This window comes from Macrobrachium rosenbergii, chromosome 42 (genome assembly GCF_040412425.1).
Source record: "Macrobrachium rosenbergii isolate ZJJX-2024 chromosome 42, ASM4041242v1, whole genome shotgun sequence".
In the NCBI taxonomy this organism is placed as follows: domain Eukaryota; kingdom Metazoa; phylum Arthropoda; class Malacostraca; order Decapoda; family Palaemonidae; genus Macrobrachium; species Macrobrachium rosenbergii.
Genome location: NC_089782.1, coordinates 29,534,236 through 29,555,018, shown reverse-complemented (window position 1 = coordinate 29,555,018; position 20,783 = coordinate 29,534,236). Strand labels below are relative to the sequence as shown.

At 34.3% G+C, this 20,783-nt stretch overlaps 2 protein-coding genes across 2 annotated transcripts in view; both read right to left on the bottom strand.

The window, feature by feature from the left end:
* Positions 1–20,783, bottom strand: part of LOC136827780 (trichohyalin-like) — a 115,141-nt gene that overhangs the window by 16,287 nt on the left and 78,071 nt on the right. The window contains exons 6-7 of the mRNA XM_067085239.1: positions 17,682–17,747; positions 11,083–11,297 (exon numbers count right to left, since the gene is read on the bottom strand). Coding sequence (XP_066941340.1) covers positions 11,083–11,297; positions 17,682–17,747 — 281 coding nt within the window. The remainder of the gene's footprint in view (positions 1–11,082; positions 11,298–17,681; positions 17,748–20,783) is intronic.
* LOC136828133 (carboxypeptidase N subunit 2-like) overlaps positions 1–20,783 on the bottom strand; it is an 849,326-nt gene that overhangs the window by 816,496 nt on the left and 12,047 nt on the right. The gene's annotated exons all lie outside the window — the stretch shown is intronic.

Sequence of the window (20,783 nt, the reverse complement as noted above, 5' to 3'; positions counted from 1 at the left end):
GAGAAAATATGCCCAAATAGCATATATATATATATATATATATATATATATATATATATATATATATATATATATATATATATATATATATATATACATATATATATATATATATATATATATATATATATATATATATATATATATATATATATATATATATATATATTGGTGTGTATGTACATTAACAGTAACATGTCATAACAAAATTAGACAATAATGCAAAGTACTTCAAAGTACTCCTGGTACGGCAGTAAATATCAGTACAATTCTGGAAGAAAAGCATTGCAACCGTCGATCGATTAAACTGACGCGCACACGTGCAAAAAAAAACTCTTGTTTATTAACAAATAGAAAATAGAAAAATATAAGAATTAAAATAAAATAAAAATATGAGAATTAATACAGAAAAAATATAAGAATTAATGTAGAAAAAATACAAGAATTAAATCTGCATCGCGTTAATCCCACACCAAAGTAAAGAATATCGTTTTTGCCCCATTCTAAGTTAGAAAATACTTCACTTCGAAAAAAAAAAATTTACAAAAAAGCAGAGGTCACAATTACATAAGAGGAACGAAATACCAACAACTACTTACTTTGACAAATATAAAACAAAAATCTCTCTCTCTCTCTCTCTATGTATATATATATGTATATATATAATATATATTTATATATATATATATATATATATATACTGTATATACTCGTATATATACATATGTAGCCTATATATGTACAATATATATATTTTATATATATATATATATATATATATATATATATATATATATATATATATATATATATATATATAAATTATGCATATAATATAAATAAATAAATTATATAAATATATATATATATATATATATATATATATATATATATATATATATATATATAGTATATATCTATATATATATATATATATATATATATATACATATATATATATATATATATATATATATATATATATATATATATATATATATATATATACATATACACACACACCTCTTCCCAAACACTGCAATGAAGCAATATCAGGAACGTCGCCGCCTCTGCAGTAGTTAAGATTTTTACCTCCGCGAGACTGGCGATGAAGTGGTCTGATCGATCGGCCATACTTTTTTTAATCCTTGGTACAAATTCCTTTTATTACCTTTTTTTTTTTTAGAGCAGTAACTATTTTATTATTATTATTATTGTTATTATTATTATTATTATTATTATTATTATTATTATTATTATCATTATTATTATTATTATTATTATTATTATTATTATTATTATTATTATTATTATTATTAAACGAAGAAAAATAAAATATTACAAAGGGTTGATCTGAAGTTTAGAAGACATTTCAAAACTTTCAGAACAGTCAAGAAAATGAAGACAAGCAAAAACAAAAAAATTTAAAAATATAAATAAATAAAAACAAACCTAATTATATCCCACATCAATTGATCAATTAACCCGCATTTACATTAAGGAAAAAGGATTCTGATATATTACAAAAGGGGCGGAGCCTAAGCCCATGAAAAATAAAATAAAATATAAAAAAGTTAATAAAAACATTTTTAAAAAATGAAAAATAAAAAAAGGAAAAATTTGAAGAGAGAGCCTGCATCCATTTTTAAAATCTTATTGTATAACACGGAGGTTGAGGTGAGGGGGGGAGGGGGTTGGAAGGGAATCTGGTCTCCCTACCCCTACCCATCCCTTTAACTAAATATAGGCTTTCCCCTTCTACATTCACCAATCTCCCCCTCCCTCTCTACCCCCTCCCCCCACCATCCCATCCACATCCAAGCAGTTCATTTTAATTAACCACCGGGTTAAAAGAGATGGAATTGACCTGGTTTGCTATGAGAGGCCTTTTAAACTTAATGGCGACTTAAAAGAAAAGGCGGAATGAAGAGAGAGAGAGAGAGAGAGAGAGAGAGAGAGAGAGAGAGAGAGAGAGAGAAGAGAGAGAGAGAGGTGGGGAATGAACTGCTGGATACGAATGAATAAATTGAAAGAGAGACAGACAGAGAGTGTGTATGTATGGTACAGAGAGAGAGAGAGAGAGAGAGAGAGAGAGAGAGAGAGAGAATTAATGAAAGACTACTGATGTAAATCTGGATGAAAATGACCAGACGGCATTCTTAAAAAAAAAGAGAGAGAGAGAGAGAGAGAGAGAGAGAGAGAGAGAGAGAGAGAGAGAGAGACTTCAATGGACCGGCGGTATTACCTTGGCGTTCAGAAATATTATATATATTTATGCTGCTTCAAGAGCACGCGACAAAGAAATGCCTTTTGACACGTGAAGCTTTGAGTGTCCAAGTGGCGTCGGGGTTAGTCGTGACAAGAACACTTAAGAACAACAAAGGCAGGGGACACTTACACACACATACAGAGAGAGAGAGAGAGAGAGAGAGAGAGAGAGAGAGAGAGAGAGAGAGAGAGGAAATAAACTGGAGGACAGAAATGAATTCAACCGAAAGAGAGAGACAGATAGAGTATAAGTCATGGGCTGGAAAATATTAAGACAAGTAAAAAATGCGCCGAAGAAACGAGTTTTCTGTACAGCGTATAATCAAGGCCATCGAAATTAGATCTATCTTTCGGTGGTCTCGGTATAATGCTGTATTTTTAACCTTGAATAAGATCAAAACTACTGAGGCCAGAGGGCTGCAATTTGGTATGTTTGATGGATGGAGGGTGGATGATCAACATAGCAATTTGCAGCTCTCTAGCCTCAGTGGTTTTTAAGATCTGAGGGCGGACAGAAAAAGTGCGGACAGAAAAAAGTGCCGACGGACAGACAAAGCCATCTGAATAGTTTTCTTTTACAGAAAACGAAAACATGACATACGATTCACAACTCTACAAAATCATTCAAACTATCGGACCGTTTCCTAAATTAGAGTAATACAGTAATATAACTGAAATATGAATAATCAATAAACTATTTAACAAAAAAAGGAAAATGGGGGAAATATCAAGGAAAGAAATGTAGGAAAATTAATTAAAAATAATAAATTACTAAAATAAATAAATATGACAAAACTCTCATGAAGGTACTCAGATACAAAACATTAAAACATTTTCCATGGATTGGTAAATACCGCCTCCTCCTCCTCCTCCTCCTCTCTCTCTCTCTCTCTCTATTACCACCGTAATCTCAATCCCACTTCATTATGGCCCTCGGAGGAGTCTTTTAAATTCGTACGTTCCATAAATCCGATTCCTTAAATATGAATCGCCATGTCAGCCGACTATTCATCATCATCTGCATGATCATCATCATCATCATCATTACAGCGTCTTATAATGAAGAAGGTCTCTCTGTCTCTCTCTGTCTTTCTCTCTCTCTCTCTCTCTCACTCATCTTCATGATCATCCCATCATCACCATCATCATTATCTCGCCTTATAGTGAAGGAGGTTTCTCTCTCTCTCTCTCTCTCTCTCTCTCTCTCTCTCTCTCTCTCTCTCGTGACTGCTCATCATCATCATAATCATCTTCATGACCGTATCATTATCGTCATCATCATTACAGCGTCTTCTAATGAAGTAGGTTTCTCTCCCTCTCTCTCTCTCAATAATTCATCACTTTCACGATTATCATTATAATCATTATTACAACGTCTCATAATGAAGAAGGCTTTCTGTTAAGCAGCAGTCTCTCTCTCTCTCCTATTCATCATCATTTTCACGATCGTCATTATCATCATCATTACAACGTCTCATAATGAAGAAGCTTTCTGCTAAGCAGTCTCTCTCTCTCTCTCTCTCCCCACGCTGGATAATTGAAGTTTGAGCCAAGAAATATATCATGGCAATTAAAGCAAGCGTCCCAAGACGACAGTAAGGCGCTGATGAAAAAAGACTAGGAAAAGGTGGACAGAAAAAATAGAGGCGGGGCTCAGAAATGAGAGAGAGAGAGAGAGAGAGAGAGAGAGAGAGAGAGAGAGAGAGAGAGAGGAATGAACTGCTGCATACAGATGAATAAATTGAAAGAGAGAGAGGCAGAGAGATTGTGTGTGTGTGTGTGTGTGTGTGTGTGAGAGAGAGAGAGAGAGAGAGAGAGAGAGATGAACTGCAGGATACAAATTAATTAAACTGAAAGACTGAGACATATTGACAGAATGTGTGTCTTCAGCGTGCGCGTCTGTAGAAAAGAGAGAGAGAGAGAGAGAGAGAGAGAGAGAGAGAGAGAGAGAGACTAAGAGAGAATGCACAGCAGGAAAGAAATTAATTAAAGCATAAGAGATATACATACTGACTGAATGTGTGTGAGAGAGAGAGAGAGAGAGAGAGAGAGAGAGAGAGAGAGAGAGAGAGAGAGACATCTGCTGACATTTGGAAGAAATTAATTAAATGATAAGAGATATACATACTGAGAGAGAGAGAGAGAGAGAGAGAGAGTGAACAGTCATAAAGATAAGCTTGTCCACCTTCAGTCCACTCAATGACCTATACGCACGCAATCTTTTACTGACTTCTGGCGCACGCAAAAATGAAACAGAGAGATATCTACAATACCTAAAATAAAACGAGAAACATTCAATAGCAGACGAAGCGGGGACACGCGATCTAAACGCGAACAGAAATTAGAACCAGTATTTATACATGTATATAAATATAATTGTATATACATATATATATATATATTTATATGTATATATATAAATATATATGTAATATATATATATATATGTATATATATAATATTATATAATATATATATATACATATTTACATATACCAGGTTTTTAGTAAATATATATAATAAGCCCCAAGACCTTGAGAAACTTCAAACATGAAAATAACGATTACTGAAAGGTTCCCACTACCCATCAAGACATAATCAGTCGCGTGAAATATAACTTGAATAAAATCCAATTACAGAACACAGAAGGCAAAGAACTATCTTTAAATTCAATATACATAAATCTAACTAGCCATAACTAGACGCAGAAACTGGATTAAAATAGACAACAAGGCCATGGAACAATTTCAAAGACAATCTCGTATTCATGGAGAAAGTGATTGCGAGAGAAAATAGCCAGTTATTATTGGAATTTATAACTGCGCCTAAAAAAATACTAACAATCTCGCAACACGGAAGGAGTTTAGAAATACAATCAGCGGAGCAGAATTCATACATATATTTTTTGCAAATTACTATTTAGATTTCTCCATGTTCATATCACCTGACTGGTAGTCATTTGGGTTTCGACAAGATTGTGTGCTAGGATCTGAAATGAAGAATAAGTATCATCGTAGGAACGGAATGGAATATGAAATTTGGGCCCAAGGCCAAGCGATGGGACCTAGGAATTCATTCAGCGTTGAAAAGGAAATTGAGAGTAGAAAAGTTTGAAAGGTGTAACAGGAGGAAAACCTCGCTGTTGAACTATGAAACAATTGTTAGCAGAGAGTGGAAAGTAAAATGGAAGAAAGAGATTATGAACGGAGGTACAGTGAAAGGAACGAAAGGGGTTGCAGCTAGGGGCCGAAGGGACGCTGCAAAGAACCTTAACTAATGCCCACAGTGCATTACGTGAGGTGCAGTGACGGCACTGGCCCCCACTCTACGGGAATCATTGTACGATTTCACATCTGTGAATAATGAATAACTTTGAACAACGCAATGAATTTCAGAAAAAAATTATTCAGCATGATTCTTCACATTTTAAAAACGCAGAATGCTTTGGTAGAGGAACTTGCAAACGTACAGAAGGGGATGCTTTCTTTAAAAATAAAACAAAACTTCGGCGCAATCGAGTTTTCTGTACATCATATAACCAGGTCCAACGAAAACAGATCTATCCCTCGGTGGTCTCGGTATAATGCTATATGAACCACGTCCCATGAAGCTTCAAACACGGGCCGGTGGTGGCCTGGCCTATATCGTTGCCAAGTGCACGCTTATGGCTAACTTTAACCTTAAATAAAATAAAAACTACCGAGGCTAGAGGGCTACAACTTGGTATGTTTGACGATTGGGGTGGATGATCAACATACCAATTTGCAGCCCACTAGCCTCAGTAGTTTTTAAGATCTGAGGGTGGACAGAAAAAGTGCGGACAGAAAAAGTGCGGACAGAAAAAAGTGCGGACGGACAGACACAGCTGGAACATTAGTTTTCTTTTACAGAAAACTAAAAAGTAAAGGTCGAGTAAGCAGAATCCATCACAGTCAGTTAAACAGAATCGTCCGCTATGACCGAATTAAATATAGAAAAAAAAATAGATAACATCTGCCATTTCCAACGAAACCGGTTTCCAAAAGTTTGGAATCATACCCCATCAATATTAGCCGGTGCGCGAAATCGTTAAAAGTCAAAGAGATTACTTCTGACATCTTTAGTCTTTCAAGCAAGGCGAAAAACACGAATTAAATCATCCTTGAGAATATATATATATAATATATATATATATATATATATATATATATATATATATATAACATATATATATATATATATATATATATATATATATATATATATATATATATATCTCTTCTTCTTCTTCTTTTAACGTGCTTTTTTCCCATTTTTTGCATGGGATAAGCACGATGCCTTCTTTGAAGGACTTTTGATTTGGCTTTGGGGTAGACCGTAGTCTCGATCGGCTGCCCTGCCTGACATCGCTTAGACCCTGGTAGCGTATGGTACATGTATCATACCAGACCCAACGCCCTTTCTCCCAGCAGCGAGAAGTTGTTGCGCGGGTAGGTCGAGAGTTCGAGACATGTGAGATGTTTGTTATGTTTTTAGAAGATGTTGGAGTGGCTTTGTTTTGTGGATGTATTTAGTCAGTAACATCCATTTGCTTTTAAGCAAACCTATCCGTTGATTACATACATAATCCCGGGGTGTCTACACGGATAGCAAAGTGTCCGCCTCTCTGATCAGTCGGCTGCGGATTTGAACCCGCGCCACAGTCTTCTAAGTCGAAGTCTGCTGCTGTAACCGACTGCTGCTAAAAGTGAATTTCATCGACTGTGCCCTTTGTCCAGTTAATTCCTCCAGAGGACTCCATACGTTTATATCTCAGATATATATATTCCCCTCGATATGATTTATATATATGTTTCATATATATTTTATTTTTGGTTTATATAATATATTATTCTGTCTTTTCGACATCCTATTACTTTCAGGGCCCTCTCTTTAAAGTGTAATTGTATAGTCTATCTTAATTTGGTGTAAGTCCATATTTTGTGTTCATTTAAATTTTGTAAGCTCTATTTATTTGTATATATATATATATATATCTCTGTACACTATATTCCATATATATTTTAAGAGACTTGTGTATGTTTGATGGGCGTGGGCCCATATATATATATATATATATATATATATATATATATAAATATATATATTCATTCTGGAGGGTCTCATTCCTATGAAAACCGTATTCACTTTTAGGTCATTGACAGCTAACGACCTTCATTCTGGAGGAAATATCCTCTGCCCGTTCCCCGTATTCCCCTACCCTCCAACCCCCTCCCCGAAAAAATAATACTTCCTGATTCGTCAGAATCTCTTTGCGAATTCCGTAGCATAAATAAAGAAGTATTTTCGTGACGTTGGTGGCTTGAGTCCGATTTGGGTGAAGTTTTTTTTTTTATTGAACTTTGAAGGTTTTTTTTTTATTTTACTCCTGATAAAAAAACAGAATTGAATTTCAAACCGGGGTCACATCAAACTGATTGGATATCACGAAGGAATGAGAAAGAAAAAATTCCGCGAGTTTATTATTATTATTATTATTATTATTATTATTATTATTATTAAGAAATTCACAATCTCGTGAAAAAAACAATCAGTGCAATATAAATCCACAATGAATTTACATAGTAATATACTTACTATATAAATGTGGATTTTTATTACACAAATTATTATTATTATTATTATTATTATTATTATTATTATTATTATTATTATTATTATTATTATTATTCACGAATCTCTGCGTGAGATTAAATTTCATGCCATCAATACAGGCCACACCTTACGATATCGACGCGAAACATTCCGTGAATATTGCATAATAATGCGAATGTGATAAAAAGTATTTCATTAATATTACACTATATGTGTATATATATGTTTATACATTTATACATACACATACATACATATATACATATATATATATATATATATATATATATATATATATATATATATATATATATATATATATATATATATATATATATATATATATACATATATATCAGAGCCGTCCTCAAAATTTAACAAAGGAGAAAATAAAATTACATTACAAGTCATAAATTGGTAAAAGCAACTAATGCTATAAATCTCCATTATCACAGAAAAACCATGCAAAAAATACCACTTGCTAAAAACTGGATAAAAAAAAATACGGAAAAAGACAAGTCTCTGCTATAAAACAAAACTAAAAAAAATTGAATTATCACAGAACGAAGTTTCAGTCGTATGAAAAAATTCAGCAAAAAATAACTGGGAAAAATCCAATAATATGATTTACCGCACCCATCAATCATTATCAGCTCCCTTACGACACATCTATCAAAATTATCCGGAAGCAATAAAAAAAAACACCTAATAAATATCTTATAATGTCTTATAATTACTTCTGGTTACCGCGCCAGCGTCAATACTCACAAGGCGACACAAAGAATAGTGAATTATATATGTAGCTGCAAATGTAAAATGGCATCGTGAGGTCACAATCAAAATGAACTCGGTTTAGGTTAGGTCACAGGTCACAGCTTACAGGTTTTATTCACTGTTGCATGAACCTTGAAGTCTTATGTTGTAGTTACGACTTGTTAAAAAGTAACCCAGTATTCTTCAGTATTAAAGTTGTAATTAAATCATCCTTAAGAACAAAAAGAAAAAAAATAATATATATATATATATATATATATATATATATATATATATATATACATATATATAAATATATATATATATATATATATATAATATATTATATATATATATATTCGTTGGGTAGCATTTACAAGACATTTCAGGGACTACTACAAGGCCTCGTTGTAAACGACGAGATACTTCGTGAACATCTGGAACTCGAGTGTCAGTCGATTTTTGACCAATCCTCAATTCGTTTTGTCTTTTGTTTGTATACCATGGATGGTCTAATCTTTTTTTTCTTCTTCTACGTCTCATTCTTCTTCTTAACAGAGACGGCTATGCTATTACGTCATATAATATGGTACCAAAAATACAAAAATGGACTATATTTATATAAATAAATTTTCTGACTTACATCAGGATGAACCCAGGTCTTTCAACTGCAAGACAATACCACTGCCAACCAAGCTAACTGAAAGACCTGGGTTCGATCCTGATGTGAGTCGGAAATTCATTTCTGTTCCACACGTGACTGTATGTTGATTATTTCGATAATATATATATATATATGTATATATATATATATATATATATATATATATATATATATATATATATATATATATAATTTATATATATGTATATATAATTGCATCATTCTACCAGGACCCAGCTGACCTCATAACTGGCCGTACTTAAGTACGCAGAATGCACGCGCCTTTCTCACAGCATCAGAACGGTACTTACAGTCCCTATGGTACGAACCCACCGTCTCAACACTTCTTACGTAAGCACGCTTATATATAACGCTGTACTGAGTAAATATTCCGGTAGAACGCACAAACAACAACGATAAAGACGCAAGTCTGAACAACAGTTTTGCCCCCGCCCCGTTGAACAGCCTTCATCTCGCATTGTTTTTCCCCCCTGAAGAGAGAGAGAGAGAGAGAGAGAGAGAGAGAGAGAGAGAGAGAGAGAGAGAGAGAGAGAGAGATTACAAGAAAACCTCCTCACCTTTTCGGAACACCTCAAACGGGGCAAGAAAACATTGCTGGAATGGAAAGCCCCCAACAGGACCCCGCCCCCCTCAAAGGACGCCGTTGAAACTGTACTAACATAACTCCGGGTAACAAGGTTTTCCCAGAGAAGAAGAAGAAGAAGAAGAAGAGGAGGAGGAGGAGGAGGAGGAGGAGGACAAAAGAAGAAGAAAAAGGAGGACAAGAAGGAGGAGGAGGAGCAAGAGAAGGAGGAGGAAGAGGAGGAGAAAGAGAGAGGAGGAGGAGGAAGGAGGAGGAGGCAGGAGGTGAAGTAGGGGAGGAGGAGGAGGGGGAGAAGGAGGAAGGGGAGGAAGGAAGAGAGGGAGGGAGGAGGAAGGGAAGTAGGAGGTAGGAGGCGGAGGAGGAGGTGAAGGAGGAAGGAAAGGAGGAGGAGGGGTGAGTTGAAGGGAGGAGGGGGAGGAAGGGAGGGGAGGAGGAGGAAGAGGAGGGAGAGCAAGAGAAGAGGTGGAGGAGGAAGGGAAGTAGGAGGAGGAGGAGGAGGAGGAGGAGGAGGAGGAGGGAGGAGGAGGAGGAGGAGGAGGAGGAGGAGGAGGAGGGGAGGAGGAGGAGGAGGAGGGTAGGAGGAGGAGGAGGAGGAGGAGGAGGAGGAGGAGGAGGAGGAGGAGGAGGAGGAGGAGGAAGGGAGGAGGGAAGTAGGAGGAGGAGGAGGAGGAAGGGAAGTAGGAGGAAGCGAAGTAGGAGGAGGAGGAGGAGGAGGAGGAGGATGAAGTAGGAGGAAGCGAAGTAGGAGGAGGAGGAGGAGGAGGATGAAAGGAGGCGGATGAGGAAGGGAAGTAGGAGGAGGAGGATGAAGAGGAGAAGGAGGTGGAGGAGGAAGGGAAGTAGGAGGAGGAGGAGGAGGAAAAAAAGAAAACAACAACAATAACATCAGGCCAAGCCTCCTTTAAGAAGCCTATCTCTCTCTCTCTCTCTCTCTCTCTCTCTCTCTCTCTCTCTCTCTCTCTCTCTCTCTCTCTCTCTCTCATACATACCTGCCGTAAAACAGCTCTCTCATGAATAAGAAGGGACGACATGTTTTCCTTCCATTACGGGCAGCTCAAGATGAAAAGGGACTCCGAGGAAAGTGAAAGTGTTCTTGTTCTCTCTATTTATTTCCCCCTGCGAAGGAAAGTGTATTCCTCTTCGCTCTTTATTTATTTACCAAGTGAGACCACCTCCACCTGTCGCCTTCCGTCGCTGTCTATGGACAGAGGAGTTCCACTCAGCCTGTCCAGTGAAATGACGGGAGGGGTAATGAGTGGCAGGTGTAATGGGGTGGGTGGGGAAACACTTTGAAGTTTATCTTGCTGTCGTATGGAAGGGTGTTTTTCCGAAGTGGGAAACACTTGCTGTTTGGGGAACTCTTGAATCACTTGACTGAGGGATGGATGAATTTTTCGTTTTTAGGGTGTACCGAATTTCAAAATCAAATAAAGCATATATATATATATATATATATATATATATATATATATATATATATATATATATATATATATATCAACAGCAATCATTTCATAAAATCTTCACTTTCATCTCTCTCTCTCTCTCTCTCTCATTTCTCTCTCTCTCTCTCTCTCTCTCTCTCTCTCTCTCAATAATTGTAGATCCTTCAATTCAACATTTAATAAGAACTTCATTCTCACCCTCTCTCTCTCTCTCTCTCTCAAAATATTGTAGGTCCTTCAATTCAACATTCAATAAGAACTTTCTCTCTCTCTCTCTCTCTCTCTCTCTCTCTCTCTCTCTCTCTCTCTCTCTCTCTAGGAAATACTGCAGAGCCTTCTATTCATCATTTAACAAAAACTTCATTATTCTCTCTCTCTCTCTCTCTCTCTCTCTCTCTCTCTCTCTCTCTCTCTCTCTCTCTCTTATCTCTCTCAATTCATCATTTAACAAAAACTTAATTCATCATCTAACAAAAACTCTCTCTCTCTCTCTCTCTCTCTCTCTCTCTCTCTCTCTCTCTCTCTCTCTCATCATCTCAACAAAACTTCTCTCTCTCTCTCTCTCTCTCTCCATTCCTTGGCTGGCAAAGGAAGGGCAGGAAGGCCATTCTTTCTTTCCAAATCTGGCAATTAGCGCCATCAAGCAAATGGCGTGACTCGACCATAAAGGTCAGTCGTAAAATTCTCCACGAAATCATCTTTGGCGAAACGAATCTGAAATATGCCTTCAACCTTTCCTTCTCTCTTTTTCCCTGTCTATTTCTGGCGCGCACACACGCGCGCGCACACGCACACAATTAGACACGCACATACACACCCATGCACAAGGTCAGTTTTGTGTATGTGTTTCCATGCTAAAAGAGACTATATATATATATATATATATATATATATATATATATATATATATATATATATATATATATACACACATATATATATAAATATACATACATATTAAGGTTAATATACATAATATAATTCTTTAAAACTAATTTCATATTCATGTTAACAATATATAATTGATTTAAAAATATATATTTCATATATATATATATATATATTAATATATATATATATATATATAATACATGATAAAAATATATATATATATATATATATATATATATATATATATATATATATATATATATATATATATGCAGTACGTATATATAATTAGATAGATAGATAGATGATATATTTAAACTCTTAAACAAATTCAATATGTAAAGCTTACAATTCAAGCACCTTGGATATAACAGTTTCGAAAGGGACCAATAAATTCAACTTCCAGTCCACCCCATCCAGTCAATAAAACCCTCATAGCGAGGGCTGTGAATCCCTTGGAGTAAAAACTGGTCACTGGGATCAGTGAGAATCTCGCAGCTATTACCAATTTCGGGTTCAGTCTTAGAATCCCTTTGGGTTTAACTATGTAATCTTTTCAATGTATTATTTCGTGGTTCATAAAAAATGTAAAAGAGTATTGTGCATAATTATCAACAAGTAAAAAATGCGCCGAAGTTTCTTAGGCGCAATCGAGTTTTCTGTACAGCGTATAATCAAGGCCACCGTAAACAGATCTATCTTTCGGTGCTTTCGGTATAATGCTGTATGAGCCGCGGCCCATGAAACTTTAACCACGGCCCGGTGGTGGCCTTTCCTATACCGCTGCCAGAAGCACGATTATGGCTAACTTTAACCTTAAATAAAGTAAAAACTACTGAGGCTAGAGGGCTGCAATTTGGTATGCTTGATGATTGGCAGGTGGATGATCAACATACCAATTTGCAGCCTACTACCCTTAGTAGTTTTTAAGATCTGAGGGCGGACAGAAAAAGTGCGGACAGAATAAAGTGCGGACGAATAAACAAAGCCGGCACAATAGTTTTCTTTTACAGAAAACTAAAAGTAGCTTAAGAGTTAAGGAAGTTTCATTCTCGATTTATCTGGAACAAAATATTGCCACCACATCATTTTGCAGAATGATATTTCAAAACTGAAAGCAAATGAACATGAGCAAGTCCTATAACAGTTTGAATGTTATGGCATTATAAACTATTTTCATCCATTCGTAAACATACAAGGGCAAATCTTTTGAATTTGAATTACCTATATATATATATATATATATATATATATATATATATATATATATACATATACATATCTTATATATATAAATATATATATGTATATATATACACATACATATATTTTATATATAAATATATATATATGCATATATAACTAACAATTATCATGCAGTACCACAAGAAATGAGTTTTATTTATTTCCTTATCTTGCACAATGCACCACATTCTCTCTCTCTCTCTCTCTCTCTCTCTCTCTCTCCTTGAGGGCAACAAGCAACAAACAACAAACACTTCCTCTCCTCTCCTCTCCTCCTCCTCTTCCTCCTCCTCCTCCTCCTCCTCCTCTTCTTCATCCTTCTCTCCTTGAGCAGCAACAACTCATAATCCTCCTTCGGCAATTTTTTGCCCATTTTCTTTAATCTTGCTGAATAGCGAAGTATTTTTTAAATCCCATTTTCTTTGAGACTGCAAAATTCCGGCCCAAAACTTCCGGGCCTTTTGTTAAGGGAGAGCGTCTGGGTGGGTCTTATTGTTTTCTTTGGTCTGTCTCGTTTTTGTTATTTTGTTTTTTTGTTTTTGTTTCTCTTTTTTTTTCTTGTTCTCTCTCCATTCCTCCAGAGGGATTTTCGTGTTATTCTAAGCGCGTCTCCTCTGGTCGGTGTTTATTGCGCTAAGAAGATCACATAACCTTTTTTTTTTTTTATGGTGATTCTTGCTGTGTGGGAGAAGGTTCTTATGATAACGTTATTGTATTTAATAATAATAATAATAATAATAATAATAATAATAATAATAATAATAATAATAATAATAATAATAATAATGTTATGAAAGCTTTTGTTAAGTAGATCACATAATTTTTTTTCATAGTGATTCTTGCTGTGTGGGAGAAGATTCTTATGATAAAGGTATCGTATTTAATAATTAATAATAATAATAATAATAATAATAATAATAATAATAATGTTATGAAAGCTTTTTCAATCTTATAGATTCCGCCTTACATAGATCATTAATCTATAAGCTTCAAAGTCACACCTTTTCAATCTAATATACAAAATCGCAATACTTCAACCTAATATTTATATTGACAAAACGCGCAATCTGTCCAATAAAGAAACTTACATCAGGCAATAATACTTTTTCTTTAAATATAAATATTCACAAATGCTTCATGTTTCTACAGTACTTAACGGTGACCTTTAAAAATAAATAAAATATGTAATAAGTCACAAATGCTATTAATTTAATTTTCGCAACATCACCTAATCTTACACTAGGCGATGCGTTTTTTTCATGTTTACATTTTGCTAACAGCTCTGAGTATGATGTATTTCCTAATCATTCATCGTTCTAGATTGTTGTATCCTATTACCAGCGAACCAGGAAAGGTGTGTAATACACGTATGAACATACATACGCATACCAGAATATACATAAAAAGGAAACATGATTTTTTCAACACAGAGAAGTCTTCCTTAACAAGGGTGGCTCCAGAGAAAATACAAAATGATGGTCAGTGCCACATTCAGATTCCACCTACCGGGTCATGGATGAGCCCCTTGTGCAAAAAACTCCACGACATTATTGCTACACGCGCCTACGCAAAAAGGACAACTTATACGATGCAATATATATTTTAGCACCGACAAAAGGCCTATATACATGTTTTGGAATTCAATTCAGCACTGCTGATATGAATCACGTTGATAATCAATTATTCGGTTAAACAGATGCAAAACTATACATAAACAAAAGTGATTATTCAAATGCCGGTTATGCAGAGAGAGAGAGAGAGAGAGAGAGAGAGAGAGAGAGAGAGAGAGAAATACTCAACTGCCAGTTTTGGTGTGAATGTATGCGTGTGTGTCAGAGGAGAGAGAGAGAGAGAGAGAGAGAGAGAGAGAGAGAGAGAGAGAGAGAGAGAGAGAGAGGTAATCATTCAACTGCCAATTTTGGTGTGAGTGTATGAGAGAGAGAGAAAGTGAGAGAGGTAACTATTCAAATAACCGTCATGGCGTGATTGTGATTGTGTATAAGAGAGAGAGGGGGGCAATTATTCAAATAATCGTCATGGCGTGAGTATGATTGTGTATAAGAGAGAGAGAGAGAGAGAGAGAGAGAGAGAGAGAGAGAGAGAGAGAGAGAGAGCGCAATAAAGGAAAACTAGAATATGTGAAGATCTACTGTCTGTGATTCAGTCAACACTTCTGCCCTTTTCAATATTTGAAAAGGGGGCACACAGTGTTGGCTGAAATACGAAAGACTCCACATTTCCTGGCTCCCTTTGGAGCGGGCCTCTCTCCTCTCTCTCTCTCTCTCTCTCTCTCTCTCTGTGAGTTGGGTATATGCACTAGAGTGAGTAGATTTTATGTGCGTGCATGTATATGTATATAAATTTATATATTTATATATATACATATATAGTATATTGTTTTGGAGAGAGAGAGAGAATCGTCTTCTCCGGAAGTGTATATAAAAATGCTTCAAGCATTTGGTGGGTCCTTCAGCCCGCAAAAGTAGAAGGACGAATATCTTCCGAGAGAGAGAGAGAGAGAGAGAGAGAGAGAGAGAGAGAGAGAGAGAGAGAGAGAGAGAGAGAATTGTCTTCTCCAGAAGTGTTGTATATAAAAATGCTTCAAGCGTTTGGCGGGTCCTTTAGCCCGCGAAGGTAGAAGGAAGAATGTCTTCAGAGAGAGAGAGAGAGAGAGAGAGAGAGAGAGAGAGAGAGAGAGAGAGAGAGAGAGAGAGAGAGAGAGAACGATACAACTAAAACGCCGTCTCCTAATCACGATTTCCTAGAATACAGAGTGGGTTAACCTTGTGTTTTCTCAGTACGTGTTATCAAATACACGAAAAAATCCTGCTACTCCTCCGCGTTCAAATTACAGGCAACGCTATACAAGGTCCTAAGTCAATTTGATCTTCGGAGAGAAAAAATGAAATAACAGCTGTTTGCTCAAAGTTGTAAACAGACCAAGATAATCTTGACAAAAAATATGTAAATAAAATAACATTGTTTATTTTATGTTGTAAACAACTGAGATAATCTTGATTAACTAACCGGTGTGTTCGGGGAAACAAATCAATCTTGAATTAAGGGAATGAATTATTTCCCGAAAAATATAATTGCAAGTCATAAAATATAACGTAAACTCAGATTTGAGGGGATAAAAAAATTACTATTAAAATAAGGGAATAAGTTATGGCCCAAAAAAATGTAATTGCAAGGTCATAAAATATATTGTACAAACATATTTGAAAATATGAAATAAAATGATAAAATCCCGTTACATAAAATTATTTCCCGAAAAATATTATTGCAAAGTAAAAATATATATATTGTAAGATCAAATTCTAAATCGTGAAATAAAATTATAATAACCCATTTAATTATAAATGAACATTTAAAATATATAAATTTCTAACTCACATGGGGATCGAACCCAGGTCTCTCACATGAAAGGACGATACCAAATGACCCGCCTGAGTGGGTCATTTGGTAGCGCCCTTGCCTTTCATTTGAGAGACTTGGGTTCGATCCCGATGTGAGTCAGAAATTTATTTCTGTAAAACACGTCATCACGTGTTGATTAGTTCCATCGTAAAACAGAATTTAAAAAATTCCTATGCATGCATATATATATATATATATATATATATATATATATATATATATATATATATATATATATATATATATATATATATATATATTATAACTTTATGGCAATGTCTGGTCACCAAAATACAACAAAAACAAAATAAGGGAATAGGGATGAAAAACATTAATATAATATAATAATAAATATATTATTATTATTATTATTATTATTATTATTATTATAAAAATTATTTAATAAAAAAATAATAATTATTATTTCGATTATTATTATTATTAATAATATTATTATTATTTAAAAAAATCATTATTCATAATCATCATCATCATCATCATAAAAATAACAACAATATCAAAAATAATAATTATAATTAGAAAAAAAACTATCATTCAGTCCCAAAACCAGTTATAAAACAAAATCAAACATAAACATAGCATGAACATTCAAAGACTGAAAAACCCAAAGCAAGCAACTGCATCAAAAAAAAAAAAAAAAAAAAAACATCAAGAAAACAGGAAAGCATTAAAGAACAAGTCCCAACAGCCTGTCAGTCTCCCACGCACCTGCTCATCAAGGAATAATCACTCTCACCTGGCCGTGTACACAGGTGAGTTCTGGATCTTCTCTTGAACAGCCTTGCTGGGCAAAGAAATGGTCCTGTTGTTTTACCTTTGGTGTGAATAAAAATATCAGAGACTCCAGCATTTATGCGAATAAAATTTATATGGCAGATTCCAGCATTTATGCTATTAGAAATGATATGAGAGATTCCAGCATTTATGCGATTAGAAATGATATGAAAGACTCCAGCATTTATGCGAATAAAAATTTATAGCATTTATGCGATTAGAAATGATATGAGAGATTCCAGCATTTATGCTATTAGAAATGATATGAGAGATTCCAGCATTTATGCGATTAGAAATGATATGAGAGACTCCAGCATTTATGCGAATAAAAATGAATGAGAGGTTCCATCATTTATGCAATTAGAAATGATATGAGAGATTCCAGCATTTATGCGATTAGAAATGCTATGAGAGACTCCAGCATTTATGTGAATAAAAATATGAGAGACTCCAGTACTTATGTGAATAAAAATATGAGAGATTCCAGTATTTATACGAATAAAAATATGAGAGACTCCAGCATGTATGTGAATAACAATATGACAGACTCCAGCATTTATGCGAATAAAAATATGAGAGACTTCAGCATTTATGCGAATAAAAATAATGAGACTCCAGCATTTATGCGAATAAAATTATATGAGAGACTCCAGCATTTATGCGAATAAAAATAATGAAAGTTCCATCATTTATGCGAATAAAAATGATATGAGATTCCACATTTATGCGAATAAAAATATGAGAGATTCCAGCATGTATGTGAATAACAATATGACAGACTCCAGCATTTATGCGAATAAAAATATGAGAGACTTCAGCATTTATGCGAATAAAAATAATGAGACTCCAGCATTTATGCGAATAAAATTATGAGAGACTCCAGCATTTATGCGAATAAAAATATGAGAGACTTCAGCATTTATGCGAATAAAAATAATGAGACTCCAGCATTTATGCGAATAAAATTATGAGAGACTCCAGCATTTATGCGAATATAAATATGAGAGATTTCAGCATTTACGCGATTAGAAATGATATGAGAGACTCCAGCATTTATACGAAAAACTATGAGAAACTCCAGCATTTATGGGAATAAAAATATGAGAGATTCCAGCATTTATGCAAATAAAAATATGAGAAACTCCAGCATTTATGCGAATAAAAATATGAGAGACTCCAGCATTTACGCGGTTAGAAATGATACGAGAGATCCAAGCATTTATGCGAATAGAAATGATATGAGAGACTCCCGCATTTATGCGAATAAAAATATGAGAGACTCCAGCATTTATGCGAATAAAAATGATATGTGAGACGCCAGCATTTAATGGGTTTTAATGTAAAAGCAACATTGAAATTGTTTATATCATTTCAATAATCTGCGCTGTCTGTCTTGAAATATAATAATAATAATAATAATAATAATAATAATAACAGATTTTATTTCAGTTTAAACTTAGTAATCTGTGCTTTTGTCTTAAAATTATAATAATAATAATAATAATAATAATAATAATAATAATAATAATAATAATAATAATAATAATAAAAAAATCATTTAAGGTTCATTTATTAAAACAAACCAACGGAAAATATATACAAGAGACATAAAGCTCCGCATAGATAAAAAAAACAACAATAAAAAAAATGTTAAAATAGAAAACAAAAACAACCTTCCGGACTGTTAAGCAAAGAAGAAGAATTCAAAAGTCCTTTGACTTGATTCGCTGAAAGGATATTCACTAAAGCAAAAAAAAAAAAAATATAAAAAAAAAAAAAAAAAAGAAGAAAATTATTTTTTCTTTGCCGGAAGATGCAATTGGATAGTATCTCAAGGGGGTAGATGTTTTCTTTTTCACATGATCTGAATTGAAAGGAAAGAAATCAGAGTTCAATATACACACACAAAATTTTATATATACAGCTATATATATATATATATATACATATATACATACATATATATACACACACATACACCATACACATAATATGATCAGAGTAAGCTGGAAATATTTCTTCACAGAATGAATCACGCACGAGAAGCATCTATACAAAGTGGAAAAGATTTTGATGTTGAATCTCTTTACTGATAGGCATTTTCCAGACCTGCCAGCCATGTTTACGCACACACACACATCAACATGTTTACACTTATATATGTGATGCGCACCTACTATATATATATATATATATATATATATATATATATATATATATATATATATATATATATATATATATATATATATATATACACACATACATACACACACGCGTCAAACTATTCATTCTTTCGAGAGTAATTTTAGCATGAAGTTACCACAAAGCATTACAATATCAACAACATCACATATTATATAACATCTGTTATACAATACGTCACAGATTTTAAGAAATGACAATGATAATCCCCAAGAGAATTTTACCAAACCAACAACATCAAGTATTATATAACACCTGTCATATAATACTACACAATTTGAAAAAAAAATGACGATGCTATCGAGTTTTCTGTACAGCCGCTTCAGCGTATAATCAAGGCCACCGAAAATGGTTCTATCTTTCGGTGGTCTCGGTATAATGCTGTATGAGCCGCGACCCATGAAACTTTAACCAAGGCCCAATGGTGACATATCCTATATCGCTGTCAGAAACACGATTATGGCTAACTTTAAACTTAAATAAAATAAAAACTACTGAGGTTAGAGGACTGCAATTTGGTATATTTGATGATTGGATGGTGGATGACCAAAAACCAATTTGCAGCCCTCTAGCCTTAGTAGTTTTTAAAATCTGAGGGCGGACAGAAAAAGTGCGGACGGACAGACAAAGCCGGCACAATAGTCTTCTTTTGCAGAACACTAAAACGAAAATAAAACTGGAAATATACGCTAAATAAAATCGGACGTGAAAATCTTCTATAAAATTTCCCGCGACGCATAACGGCCGATCCAGAAGTCATAGAGAGAGAGAGAGAGAGAGAGAGAGAGAGAGAGAGAGAGAGAGAGAGAGAGAGAGTAAACTACGTCCCTTCAGAGAGATCCGTCCACATTCAATTGGA